The sequence below is a fragment of the Abramis brama genome (assembly GCF_963993115.1).
Source record: "Abramis brama genome assembly, chromosome: 1".
NCBI lineage: Eukaryota > Metazoa > Chordata > Actinopteri > Cypriniformes > Leuciscidae > Abramis > Abramis brama.
Window position 1 is genome coordinate 29,426,093 of NC_139963.1, and position 14,098 is coordinate 29,440,190.

At 39.3% G+C, this 14,098-nt stretch overlaps 3 protein-coding genes across 4 annotated transcripts in view; all 3 read right to left on the reverse strand.

Annotated features, from left to right (window-relative positions):
• syt17 (synaptotagmin XVII) overlaps positions 1-8,714 on the reverse strand; it is a 33,045-nt gene extending 24,331 nt beyond the window's left edge. Inside the window, exons 1-2 of one of the 2 annotated variants that reach the window (XM_084089267.1) lie at positions 8,079-8,714; positions 257-2,896 (exon numbers count right to left, since the gene is read on the reverse strand). In XM_084089267.1, coding sequence (XP_083945393.1) covers positions 257-271 — 15 coding nt within the window. In that variant the 5' untranslated portion in view covers positions 272-2,896; positions 8,079-8,714. Of the gene's footprint in view, positions 1-256; positions 3,124-8,078 lie in introns of those variants that run through there. The other variant, XM_084089268.1, reaches the window with a different exon arrangement.
• Positions 3,443-7,321, reverse strand: itpripl2 (ITPRIP like 2). Its single transcript, XM_084089256.1, has one exon. The coding sequence runs from the start codon at positions 6,837-6,839 to the stop codon at positions 5,364-5,366; it is 1,476 nt and encodes a 491-aa protein (XP_083945382.1). The 5' UTR covers positions 6,840-7,321; the 3' UTR covers positions 3,443-5,363.
• A 1,524-nt stretch (positions 8,715-10,238) lies between the features above and the next one.
• Positions 10,239-13,803, reverse strand: LOC311094199 (5-demethoxyubiquinone hydroxylase, mitochondrial-like). Its single transcript, XM_084131969.1, has 6 exons — positions 13,651-13,803; positions 13,073-13,248; positions 12,732-12,846; positions 12,207-12,346; positions 12,041-12,109; positions 10,239-10,549 (listed from the first exon to the last, which is right to left on the reverse strand). Exons 1-6 carry the CDS (start codon positions 13,715-13,717, stop codon positions 10,472-10,474), a joined length of 645 nt encoding a protein of 214 aa, XP_083988095.1. The 5' UTR covers positions 13,718-13,803; the 3' UTR covers positions 10,239-10,471.
• Between the last annotated feature and the right edge of the window lie 295 nt (positions 13,804-14,098).

The window sequence follows — 14,098 nt, forward strand, 5'->3', positions numbered from 1 at the left end:
AAAAAATATGTCCACAAATATATCTTGAGAATTAACTCATCAAATCCTAATATTTCATATTTGGGTCACAATAAATACAAACAAATCATACATTTAGGAAACTGAAATGGTTTTAGGCCTTGACCAGAAATAATTGTCAGATAAAAAATAAAAAAATAAAAATCTGATTATGAACGAATGAGCAAGGAAAACACATATGAAGATGAAAAGTGTAATCCAGAAGGATCCAGATAGGAAAGTAGTGACTGGGACTCACCTGTGTGTACGCCATCCTCCTCTTACTCTCGCCCCACTGTCTCACTTCCCATCCAGAGCAACATGACACTCTCTGGATCCAGATTTACTCAGTAAGAGAGAGAGAGAGAGAGAGAGAGAGAGAGAGAGAGAGAGAGAGAGAGAGAGAAAAGAGGGAAGGAAAAATCTGTAGATGTGACTCGAGTAATGAATTCAGGTCTCTATGGACTTGGTTCCTCTAACCAGCCAAAGGAAATCTACTTCAAGAGTGATGAGCCAAATACAAAACAACAAACAAAACCAAACCTCTTTCCTCTCTAGCTATCTCTCTATCTCCTCTTCCTCCCCATCATCTTCAATCCCACCCACTCAGACACCTAATCTCCCTGTCTTTCCTGCCTCCCTCTCCAGTCGTGCCTAGCCCTCAGAAATGACACGCCAGACAGCGAGCTCTCCTCTCCCTGGAGAGAGCAGCGCCCTTCTCCCCCTCCTGCCCTGCGTTTCTTTCAGAGACCAGTGACTCATCCAGGTTTGCAGAAGCACTGATGTATATCAAATCTGTTATGTTCATCCCTCCCCGCCTCCTCCAGTCTGTTTTACAACACCTCGCTGGCTGCCTGCAACCACTTGTTGTTCACTTCACCGCGAACAGAGGGAGAGTCTGAGGAGAGACGGGCAGACGGCAGGTGAAGGGGCTAATTGCTGCCACGGCAACACGCTAACGTTAGTTACACGGGGAGTTTATGAGAGCCGGCGGGGTCTGTGCGGCGGCGGCCACCTGCTGCTGCTCCGACTGTGACTGACTGAGGTACGCAGACTTGCTACCGTCTTTAAGACATGACGCACAAGTTGTTCTGGAGAGTCTATAAGATGTAGGCTATATGAAGGTCATTCCTGGTGCTGTATTGTTACCCGAGTGGGTGGAACGTAGACAGGAACACAGGGAACTTTAAAGCAAGTTTCCTTGGAAACGGTAGGGACACACGACCTGTTGCTGCGTTAGCTGTTCCGACTCGGAACGGCCTCGCATGTAGTCTGAGCAACATGTCAGGTTATGGGGTGTAGAGTTTCACAGAGAGTGTTCGACTGATCTACAGCACTTGAAAAACAGACACTAAAGAGTTTTTTTTTTTTTTTTTTAAAGAAATTAAAGGGATAGTTCACCCAAAAATGAAAATTGTGTCATCATTTATTACACACCCTAGAGTTGTTCCAAACCTGTATGCATTTCTTTCCTTGGTAGAACACAAAAGAAGATATTTTGCAGAATGTCGGTCACTAAACAGTTTCTGGTCCCCATTGACTTTCATAGTAGGAAAAAAAAATGGAGACCAGAAACTGTCAGCAAATCAGATTAGAATAATTTCTGAAGGATCATGTGACTCTGAAGACTGGAGTAATGACGCAGTTATAAATTACTTTTTAAAATATATTAAAATAGAATCGAAACAAATAGAATAGAAATAGAAACAAATATTTAATAATATTACTGTATTTTTTATCAAATAAATGCAGCATGGGTGAGCACAAGACACTTCTTGAAAATATCTTTAAAAAATCTCACCCACTCCAAATTTTGTAATTTCATTCACTTCAATGCATTTCTAGTGAGCTTTTCACAATAAATTTGTACACTTTACAAACAAAACTGTATATAATAAAATAGTGCTTTACAAACTAAGGCAAAGAGTGCCAGGGGCAAGGAAAAACTAGGAAAAACCCTAAGATGTTTGAGTAAATGAAGAAGGAACCTTGGGAGGAACTAAGACTTACCTAGAAAGTCGTAGACTGGCAAAGAATATAATATAATAGAATAGAATAGAAAAGAGGTAGGTGTTGCATTAAACTGCAGCATTTGAAATAAATAAGAAGCAGAAAAGAAAGTTTCAGGTAAAAAGAAAGATTTTAGGTGAAAACCACATTGTGTGTAATACAGGATGATGTAAAACATTTATATTCGAGGTTGGAAGGATGGCATGTTAAACAGTTGGATGTAGATAGAATTGGATAGATTAGAATTAGAGATTGTATGAATTTAGTCGCTTCATTTGTTTCTGCTCTTGAAAACATGTTGAAAGGCATGTCTCATAGAAATCAGACTTACAGTGACCTCTGCTGTCATATTAGGTTTTTAGCTTCAGAAAGCTTGTTGCATGAAGTTTGTGCTTTTTCTTTCCCTGTCATTTTTGGAGTTTGACAAATGCTGGTATATTTATGGCACTCAACACAAATTGTTTATGTCCCTCGTTTTGGAAGGGAAAAAAAGTCTTCTAAATGCATGAATGTAAACGGCACCCATCCAGTTTCACTGAGCAGTTTGAGTATGATATTAAGTAAATGATTCTCATTTAATTGTAGCTGCCATACATCTACTGCAAGTGGATGACTGGGTTTAAATAGAATGTTTGAGTAAACGTATACGACCCACCTACACCCAAAGACATCTATCATTTGAGATCATTATTGAGAACCAGACACTGTAAAGATACAGAGCGTAATGTCAGATTGTTAAAAGATGAATTTACTGTTTTTAATTAAAATCTTTTAATCCTAAATTATTTGTCCCCTAAACAGATACTGACCTCAAGGTGGCTCCCACATTCAATCATGCCTCCATGACTTCAGATTACAGCTGTGGTTTACTTTGCCAACAAATCAAATCCTGCAAGCAAGTACATAAATTAAATGATAATTAGAAAGGATGAGATGATGTCCTAATGTTAGAGAGCACCAGCTTTGAGCCCCAGTATAATTTACACTGTAGCACATCACTCTAAACATAACACTCTATTGAGAATAAACACTGCCAAACAAGACTATACAGACGATAATTAGCATGGCTGTGTCTGAGTGCAAAGAAACCAGTTTGCATTTCATAATTATGAAAATGTATTTTTTTAATAGAACACGTTGCACTGTGTCATTTGACAAATATGTAATAATCACTTTAGAGGTGATCTAAACATATACAAAATATCTCTTTTTGTGTAGTTCTAAGATATATTGTGTACCTCAAGCAGGTATATTTTGTTTCAATGAGACAATCTCACCACCTATTTATAGAAAAAGATATGGCAAATAGTAATAATAATAATAAATTGCTATTTTGAAATTATTTCTGTCTCCCTGTCCTATTTTCTCTATCACTGTCAAAAAAATAAACAATTGTTTCAGCTGTTACAATCAACAAATATTCAACAAAACTCTGTGCAGTCCAAAATATAGATATTTATTTAAATTCATGTAATAAAATACATGTATAAATTATATCCATTAATATATATATAAATATGTGACCCTGGATGACAAAACCAGTCACATGGGTAAATGTTTTGAAATTGAGATTTATACATCATCTGAAAGCTGAATAAATAAGCTTTCCATTGACGTTTGTTATGATAGGACAATATTTGGCCGAGATACAACTGAAAATCTGGAATCTGAGGGTGCAAAAAAACCCCCGAAACATTGAGAAAATCGTCTTTAAAGTTGTCCATTTATGTTCGTGATTGTGCTGCATTCACTCACAAAAATAAATGTTTTATATATTTACGGTAGGAAATTTACAAAATATCTTCATGGAACATGATCTTTACTTTTTATCTTTACTTAATATCCTAATGATTTTTGGCATAAAAGAAAAATCAATAATTTTGATCCATATAATGTATTGTTGGCTATTGCCACAAATATACCCGCGCGATTTATGACTGGTTTTGTGATCCAGGGTCACATATACATATACATAACATATACATATATATATATACACCTACACATACTCACACACATTGTTTTACACTATGTACATAAAGTACAATTTGTTTTAAAATCAACTTACATTCACATACAGTACCAAATATACATTAAATTGCATGTACATTAATATACATATACATTCAACATGAGTTAATCTGTATTTTATATTGCTTGTTTTGGACTACATTTAACCATTGTTTTTAGAGCATGTTCTTTTTCCATTTCCTTATTTTATTTTCTGTTCCGCTTTTAGGCAACAGACAAAAAAGAAGCTTCAAAGAGTTTTGCTTAGGTACCACAAACATTTCCCTGCAAAGTTGATGAAACTAAGATATGTCTGACATAAATGAACATGAACACATTGTTCAATAACAGGTAGATGGATGAGGTTTGAGCAGGAAAGAGCCTAAAGAAACTAACCCTGTAACGCTCAGCACTAGCAACAGATCAATAAGGATCTCTGCTGCCGTAAAGTAAATGCAATGTAATCAGCCATTAAAACTACAGCTAGTGCATAAATAAGTGACCCTGGGCTGAGGTAGCATGTCTCCATGGTGACAGCCTATGGAGCCATGTCTCTGAGGGAAAAGATCACGTGCACAGCACACAAGCTGGGGTCCCTGTAGACAGGCAAGATGAAGTGAAGCTATGCCATATACTCAAGTGTGCCAATTAAGGTAATACACTGAGGTGAACTAAAGCAGTAATTATGATCTGACACAACAAAGGAACGCTTTAACAATCAATTAAGCAATATTGAAATTGCTACAGTTATGAAACATTATAATTCATTAATTCATTCATTCAAAATAAAGAATAAAGAATATATTTGGGTCTGTAAGAAACAGCAGACAGATTTTTACAGTGGTCACGCTGCAGTTCTTCCCTTCAAAACAGGAAGTTCATCCGTTTAGGCTGGCATTACTAATACTGTGTGGGTGTGGAAAAACTTTGGTGTTTATGCTGTTTTGACTGCTCACTACCCCATAACCATGACATCATGGTCAACCTGAGTCAACAAGTCTAGCAGCTCTCAAACGCATGAGTTTCATCTCCAAGCTAATGCCTAAATCAGGCGTCTCCAACCCTGCTCTTGAAAGGCTACCTTCCTGCAGACCTTGCTTTTCAAATTCTGTCCTGCAATTACAGTACAATAGTTATTTGTACAGTACCAAGACTGATTTGTTAAAATTATTGCTATACCTACTAAATGCTACTATTGTGCTCTAATCTAGTGCTTTGACTGCTACCTTTTGAGGAAAAAAAATCTCAAACTTAAATTATCTTAATTTTGAAAAGTCAGATGCAAAAAAGATAAACCGAGATGTAGTAAGCTATCGATATGTGTTCAGCAACATCATAGTTGACCTTTACTCTGCATCAATATATTTGCAGTGAACACCTCTGCCAAGGCTGGTTCTCTGCGGTCGCCCGAGGCGAATTAGGCGAGGGAGGTGGTTCCATGAGTAAGCCAGTCGGGCGGAGACCATATCGAGGGTGATGTCACTAAATTCTGCCCACAGGTTGGAGGGTACCGTCTCCTTCACAAGTTTGGGCAGAGCGACAGAGTCTGGCAGAAGCCCATTAACGCCTCCGAGGAGTAAATGGCAAAGAGCCCGAGACTGTAGGCTCTCCCTTAGACTGCGAAGAAGATCATCCAGCCGGTCCACAAGGTTGCACTCGTCCCAGGCCTCAGGGGGCGTACTGAGCAGCAGACGAAGCCAAGCGGTCTTCAGAGCATAGGACGAAAGCACTCCTCCCCATTCAGCTCCGGACTTCAAGTCCAGCGTCTCCCCACTGAGGTTACGTACCTCTTTTAAGAGTTGAAGGCACTTCAGATGACAGGAGTTGGAGGGCAGTCTACCTTTCAGCCATGTTAACAGTTTCTGCTCCTGTCTGGGAAAGTACACTGTCCAAAGGTCTTCTCCTCGCTGACCCTGCCGGGATGCCACCAAGAAGGCACCATCACTGAGAGGAAAGGCTGGGATCAGCCGAACGCCCATGGAGATGTGGCAGCAGACATAATCAGAGCGGGGTGTCAGATGGAGGAGCACTTGCTGCTCCTCACTGAGAGACAGGCTGAGGGAGCAGCGCTGCTCAAACATGTAACGGAAAGTAGCGAGGCAGCGCTGGGTGGCTGTGTAAAACCAGCGCTGTACGGAATCTGGGCTCATCCTATAGACACTTTGAGCATTGTGCAAGTGCATAAACGTGTCCGTGAAGGCCTTGTGACGACGTGCCCACTCCGCCTTGCGAGGCGTGTTCAGCGTGCACAGCGGTGGCCCTCCATGTTTGTTAGTACAAACGTTGGCCTCCAGTTTCAGCCCACGAGGTTCCCGCAGAGGCACAAGGATGTCGAAGCAGTCAGGTGAGCCCACCTTGTGCTCCTCATAGGAACTGCCGATCTGGATGAAGTCACCCCGGAAGGCCAGTGAAGACTCCGGCGGGACATTGGTGCGACCCACCCTTACTAGTTCACTCACCAGCTTGGCAACATGGGCTTTGCTGTGGCCCAGCACATGTGGAGAGAGACGCACATGCCTCTCGTAGTGATCGTCCAGTAGCTCTCTCTTGGAGACACCTAATTTTCCCTGCCCCTCCGGGACTTTGTGGAAAGCCCCCCTAGCAGAGCCAGGTTGAGTTGAGCAGTACTTTATAAAGAAGAAACATAAGATAAATGCTAGGATGTACTTAAAGAGTGTGACAGCTCCAGGTCCCTGATCAGAGCAGTCGTTCCCTTGGTCCTCAGATCCTCTGATGATGTACTGGTGCAGTAGCAGCAGGGCGGTGAGAATGCAAGTGACCAGCGGCCAGAACAACCTGAGGTTGAGTGTGTAAACGCTCATCCTCCTCCTCCAGTCCACTCCAGCTCTGTGGGAAAAGTTGGGGCTAGCCCATGCTTAACCACTCATCCAGATGCTGAAAACAAGACCGAGCTGTTCTTTTAGCCCTCTCGAGCAGAAACCGTTGTGTAAGAGGAAGTTTGCCAAGTGAAGTTTCTTTGCAGATGCAGCGTGTGCTGAGGGCAAGAGAAGTCCTCTCGTTCAGGATGTTTGAAAATCCCCCCTTTTGACACAAGTGAGCACTGTGTGAAACGGGAGAGCAGGCTCTCAGTGTGTGAGCTCAGAGGAAATGCCAAACTCTTGAGAGAGAGGAATTTCTGTTTAAAAAAAAGAGGCGTTCAAAACCCAGAGCCTGTCCACACTCCTCCTCCCTCTTCTCTTAAAGAAACAGATTTCAAAATGGGAAGTGCTTACTGACAGAATGAGCCCTTAGCTTAGATATTTACACAACATGAATATACCACATGCATGGATTGAAAAAAATGTGACCAAAAATCAAATGTTTATAAATGTTAAAAAAGGGTGCTTATTCTTAAAGTATAAGTTCATACAAACACTCATGCTCATGTCAATCCAAACTTGTGTTTTTCTTTTCAACATGGAACACAAAAGTATGTTCACTAATACCATCACACAACTCCTTTTGTAAAATGACTAGAATAAATTATAAAAGATGTCAGTAGAGGTGTGGCCCTAGTAAGCTACACAGAAGGTCATTGAGAAAGTTTACAGAAACACTGCGCGCGCACAGCATTTCTCTTTTAAAGGTTTGTTCACAGTAAGATCTCTGTATCTTCATAGATCCTTTACCAACCCCTAACCTCAGCACGAGCCTTCCCCCGGTCACCACTGACCCTGTGATCCTGAACAAAAAACCTCTGTCATCTCTCTTAATCAGTCCACAGAGTGCTTTTGTACTGCTGTATGGACATAAGCCTTTTAATATTATCTTGCTTTATGGACATAAGTTTTTAGAATGGCTTTTTCAAAACTTAGTCAAATACTCCTAATCACATCTATCACAAATGCATAAAGCCCTGTGTACAGTGTACAGAATTTGAATTTAAACTTAAGCAAATAGTCGGTTAGTCCGCGGTTTCACTTCATATCAGACACACTGAGGTAGCCACAAACAGAAAACCACACCTTTCCCACCCAGTGCATGTTGCTACCTCTGCCCTCTGATTTCAAAACAAACAGTGCCCATGGCCATGAAAGTTAGCATCAAGTAAGGACACTCACAGAAACACATAGCAGCACCTGGCTAAGTCACACAAACCTGTATGACCCGTCAGAGGATAAACACAGAGACAGCTCGCTAAATACGGATGGCTGAACTGTTTAAATAACAACATAACTGGTCCGTTGGAATTTAGAAGAAGCCTGAGGAAGGAAGTGATCTTCATTATAGGGAACTTGAAAAGGCAACGGAGAGGAGGCAATTACTGCAGCGTTTCTGTCATAAACCTACTTATCAGTCTTCTTGAGCTATTTTGATAGTGATGCAGCTCACTCTAAAAATACCAAGCTGCCTGAAGGGGATCAGCAACTACAAAACAACAGATACATGCATTAATGATTTGCAGTTACAACTGAGTTGAACGCAGCTCTCTTACTGTAAAAAGAATGTCTTGTGGTTAGCATCTGTGTCCTGAGGGATACAAGCTTTAAGAAACAGTCTCACAATTACATGATTCATAACACTGATGCATAATAAGCTTCTGAGCACAACACACACATTGTCTGAACTTGTTTGTGCTAATAAGAGAAGTTCTAAAGACCTTTAATACTCTTAGTCATTACTACTGGTGAAGGGTTGACAGTCAAATATCCAGAGATGTTTTGTATATATATTCTGCATTTAAGTCTATTTAAAAGAGCTTCAGCTGTAGTGTGCTACTAAGACGTAAAGACATGTGATCTGTTCACAATGAGCAACTCATGCAGTGTTTCCAGATGGGTCAGCTTCCTCTGACACAGACTTATTATGAGAATAAAAGATTGCGTGGCAGCTTCTGCATTACATTAAGCAATGCAAATGCTTATATGGAAGATATGTTTAGAAATAAAAACCTTCTGAAGTAGGAGAGAAGGACAGTATGGGACAAGAGGCAGACTGTGGGTAGTGGGCAGTTGAAAGCCTCAAACTTTTAGTCTGTTAAGGGTTACATGTGGTCACAGTTTATGGTAGACTGGAAGCTGAGGAGTACTTGTAGTTACACAGGGATTGCATCAGCTTCCTTCTCTCTGAACGCGAGTATACAGTAGTTCTGCCCACTAACAGAATCTGCCAAACTAAACAGGCCTCTCAAGAACTCTTATCCAGTACAGTCAGCATAAAATACTCTAGACGAAGAGGAGGAAGGGGACTTCTCATAGCCTGTTCTCTTCTTATCAAAGCTTCAAACTAAATTCACCAATTGGCAACATACTGAAAAAACTCCTCAGACACAGTAACTGAAATCCAGGCTCTCATACTCTCTCTCTCTGTGGAGTGTCCAGGCTGACTTCATGCCCTCATAGATTAAGTCATGGGAACCACAGGGAGATGGAGACAGCTGTTTCCCACGTCTCAGATTATGTTACATGTTTTCATAGCCGCCCTTGTGATAACTTCCCCTAATATTGTATGCATACATCACTGATAGTCCCTAGATATTCTAAGATAACAGATGAGCATATTTATAGCATGCCAAATATGTTTATATATCTGTGGTATTTCTTCTCACATAAAATAATAATTTTAACAGTTGGGGTACAGATTGCCCTGTCATGACTGGTGGCTGCAAATTACCTTTAACTTAAAAGGCAAAGACTGCCCTCTTGTGTTCCAAGTGGTTTGTGCAAACACACACATCCTGTAAAGACATATGACTTTAATGTCAACACAATAGTGATAAAACATTACAGTATGCTATTTCTGAATAAATCCTGCTGGGTGAGATAAAATAATACAGGCCATGTATAAAATATAATAAATAAATACATTTTAAACATTCACACTGCTGTGAGGAAGAGCACCAGAAAATATGTCATGATGAAGTATGTAATATGCACCACTAGTGTCACTAAACTGAAACTGCAAAAAAAAAAAAATTTTTTTTATATATATATATATATATATATATATATATATATATATATATATATATATATATATATATATTTTTTTTTTTTTTTTTAAAATAGGTTTTCTGAACATTTCCCCTGTCTTCCACTGGCCAGACAAAGAGATATTAAACAATGCTCAAAGTGGGTTAGCACACCTCCCCCTTCCCCATCATGAGTGCTGGCACTTTATCCCCACTTCAGGCTTTGGTAATAAAGACTAATTTTATATATATATATATATATATATATATATATATATATATATATATATATATATATATATATATATTAATTATATATTGAAATATAGTCATGCCCCAAAATTATGCTGTGTCAGCTAGGGTGGGATGTTCAAACGTACAGAGCAAGCACCACAATGATTTTGGAGAAATCTACCCAAAATGGCTTACTGAATAAAATATTGAAACACTGAAAATAATTACATCAGCTTTAAAGCTACAAAAAGTAGAAGCCATATTTACAAGCCATCAGGGTGACTTTTAAATAATACTCTGTTTTTATATTCATACTCGTTCTGAGACATAAATTGCAGCTTTACAGCCAGCCTGTATGATTGCTCTCATCAGCTGATATCCAGGCACCTGCAATAAAGACGCACAATGTGTCACTAATACACGCAATGGCAGAGCATGAACATATCTGTGGCTCTAGAAAAATAACTATTAAAACAATTCTTGTTATTGAGGTTTTATATTTTAATATGCTAGTTCATGCAGTCACAAATTTAGGGCTGGGCGATGTAAAAAAAAATATTTTATCGATAATCGCCTTAAAAAATATCACGATATCCAATTATATTGTCTACCCGAGCCCTGGCCCTTCCCCGCCGGAGACAACACTGCCGACATACACCGTAAACACACATCATGTTGAGTTTGACTGCACTTTATCTAATGATACGTTTCACAAACTTTAATCCAAAAATAAACAATGACAAAACAGAAGTAAAGCAGCAGCCCCTCACGGTCGGCTGCCACATAAAAACATAATAAAACCACAACAAAAATGTTCCAGGCCTGGTCCTCTCTCCTCTTCACTCGGACTCGGCCCCTAATGATGTTTGATAGTTCAGTGAGTGATTTTCTTTTTCTTTTGTTCTTTGATTAACATTAATGGTGGCAGCGGGTATATAGCTATTAGGCTGCTGTCAATGCATGGCTCCGGTACACCTACTGTTTTTCTTTTTCAACTTTTTACATTTACATAAGACAAAACCAACTGTTTTTACCTGGATATTTTGACATCATTGTGTGTGTATTTGTCCGTGCACTATATGAGAGGCGGCTCTCTGTGAACGCCAAAGAGAACACTTCTGTGTGCGCACTGCTTTCTGAGCAGAAGTGTTCTCTTTGGCGTCTTCTTGTGCTTAAAGAGGCTAAATTTAAACTCGCGACTGACACCTGTGGCCAAAAAACGGAACTGCTCTTCCTTTCTGCTCGCTCTCGTACGTGCACACTTCACAAGTCATCCGCTGCAAAGAAGTCAACATTATGTTTACAGAGGTAAGAAAAGTCAAATACATATATTGTTTGAGAAACTAAGTTTGTTTGCTGACTAGCGGTGGTGGCAGAGTGATCTGAAACGTTTAACATGAACGCGCTTGACGTCACATCCGCAGACAGCGCGCGAAAAATCCGACCCGACAGAAAATAGGAAAAATAGGATACAGGCTTATAGGTGCACCCACTGTGAGCTGACAAGGTGTCAGTATGCTCATCAGGAGATGTTTGAGTCATAAATGGTCAAATAAAAAGAATATTGTTACGTTTATTTTGGGGAAAAAGTTGCACGTAGCCTCTTTAAAGAATGGTATCAAGAAAATCGATTTTCTCTTCCTAACCCTACTAACTACTAGCCTATAGAAAATATTTAATTCATGCTATTGCATGTGCATGTGGCATGGGGCTATGTGAAATATATTTGTCATTTTCCCCCGACATTGTCGATGATCGTCTGGTAACTGACTGTCATAATCGAAATTGTGATACTTGCGAGACATCGTCGATATATATAATAAATTGTCATATCGCCCAGCCCTACAAATCATGTTACATGCCATTATTCAGACTTACTGATTCAGCATCATGCTCAAGTCCAGTGTCATGGTGCTCCATTTCATTATCCCGAAATTCTTTAATCATCTGACAATAAAAAAAAATTAAGCAAGAGCCTCATCACTATTCTAGTTTATTTGTGTGTAAAGTATGAAGCCCACCATGTCTTAAGGATTTGACCCACCTGCAGCAGTTCTGTGTACTTCTCAGGATCTTTCTCCACAAGAGTTCTGATCTGACTGTTATAGTGCTCTGAGATACTTTCTTCTACAGCCACAGTGCAGGCCATCGCCCCTTCTTTTCCCAAGAGAGCAGAACCAGCTCCTGTCAATAAATAAATAAATAAATAAATACATCACACCAATGCTACATTTTACATTGAAGACTCTTTCTAGTACACAAAGGGTTCTCACATCTTTTGAGCAATGATTTTCCATGACGACTTTTCCAGTTATCCGTGATAGCATACTAGAAATTTTAACAGTGGAACAATTGATTGAAATTGATTAATTTATACCTTTTCCAAGCCTGAATAATACTATTTTACACTATCCCAATATTTCCAGGTTTTGGGGGTACCCTGTGCACATAAAAAAAGTTTTGTGTCTGCACCAACATATTGTATAAAACAAATGAGTTTCCTGGACTGAATTCTTGAGAAACATTATTTTCTAAAACAGAAAAGAAATAATGTAACAGCCACACTCACCAAGAGCAAATCCTGCTATATTCCACAAAGGAAGCAGGAGGGTCGGACGCACCCTGTTGTCACCCAGTATCTCATTAAACTTACTCAGGTGCTGCTTCTCTTGATCCCACATTTCCTTTAACAGTAATTGAAATGTCATCAGATGTTGACATTCAACATCACATCGAATGCATAATTCCATAACACATCAGACCTCAATGTTGGTCTTAATAAAATAATAATAATAATAATAAAAACTTACAGTAACTTAAAAAAAGATATAACTTAATCCTTCCACATGCAAAATAGAGAAAAAAGTTACATTTGTGTAATAACTGTCAGCTTTGGTTTATAGCTAATACCTGAATGAGTGGGCGTGTTTGTGTATAGCCGAGAACAGCCACCTGACCAGCATAGATTCGGTTGGCACCATATTCTCCTGCATGGTCCACTCTCATCATCCTGTGAAGCATGGCTTTTTCCTCTTCATCATTGGTGGGAGGCAATACACTATACCCCCTTACAAATGGCACTGCAGCTGAAAAGCACATACACATCCAAAGATAAGCAAGTTCTTTAACACAAAAATCATAGAGAACATTATGTTCTCAAGTGGACTGTTAAAATATGCAGGAGCTCTGACCATTACAACAAATAACATTACAAGAATAAACATCTATCGTGATAAACACCAAACATTTTCCAAATATTGATATTGGCATACATAATATATTGTTAACAGCCTGTGGTCTGTCTCTAAAGCCGCTTTATTAATGTGCTTTGCTTTTCACTTTCATGTTTCAACTCTCAAAACTATGACATTTGGGGAATTTGTATTTATTTATTTGAAGGCTAGAATCTGTGGATTTAATTCCCCGAGAGAAGTAATACAAATGTGTTGTCATAAGGAAAGTTATGAAATTGCTTCATTGATACTTACATATGCTGTTTATACAAGGCTGTTGAGAACCACGAAGCATAAGCTGAGGTCTGACAATCCTTTGCATGTTTGCAATTTGTGTTTGATCACGGAAAATTCGTCAAATGTCATTGAAAGGAGCTGGGGGTTGTGGTCGGCGTCGCACGCATGGCGTTACTAAACACTGTAATCGGCGCTTGAAAATTACGTCAATGACCGGCGTTCTGAAAGCGTTACCTTCGCGCTCAGGTAAAGCCTTTCTTTCGTAAACTGACTGAGATGAAGTCGTTTAGAACTTACTCAATACCATGTTTTTTTATTTTTATTATTCATTTGAATTTTAATGCATTTCAAAAAGTAGAAAAAATTATATCTTGCATTGGTATTGTGGAAATACCTCCTTTATATTCCATGGTCGCCATGTTTGGATGTTAGTTATTTTGTGTGGAAATTTGATTTATTTTGAAGT

Excerpts from the sequence above, each read along its gene's own strand:
- LOC311094199 (XM_084131969.1), bottom strand. The coding sequence starts at position 13,717 with ATGCAAAGGATTGTCAGACCTCAGCTTATGCTTCGTGGTTCTCAACAG. Across the intron at positions 13,249-13,650 it reads GCCTTGTATAAACAGCATAT|CTGCAGTGCCATTTGTAAGG; the intron begins GTAAGTATCAAT and ends TGTGCTTTTCAG. Across the intron at positions 12,110-12,206 it reads AGTACACAGAACTGCTGCAG|ATGATTAAAGAATTTCGGGA; the intron begins GTGGGTCAAATC and ends TTTTATTGTCAG.
- itpripl2 (XM_084089256.1), bottom strand. The coding sequence starts at position 6,839 with ATGAGCGTTTACACACTCAACCTCAGGTTGTTCTGGCCGCTGGTCACT.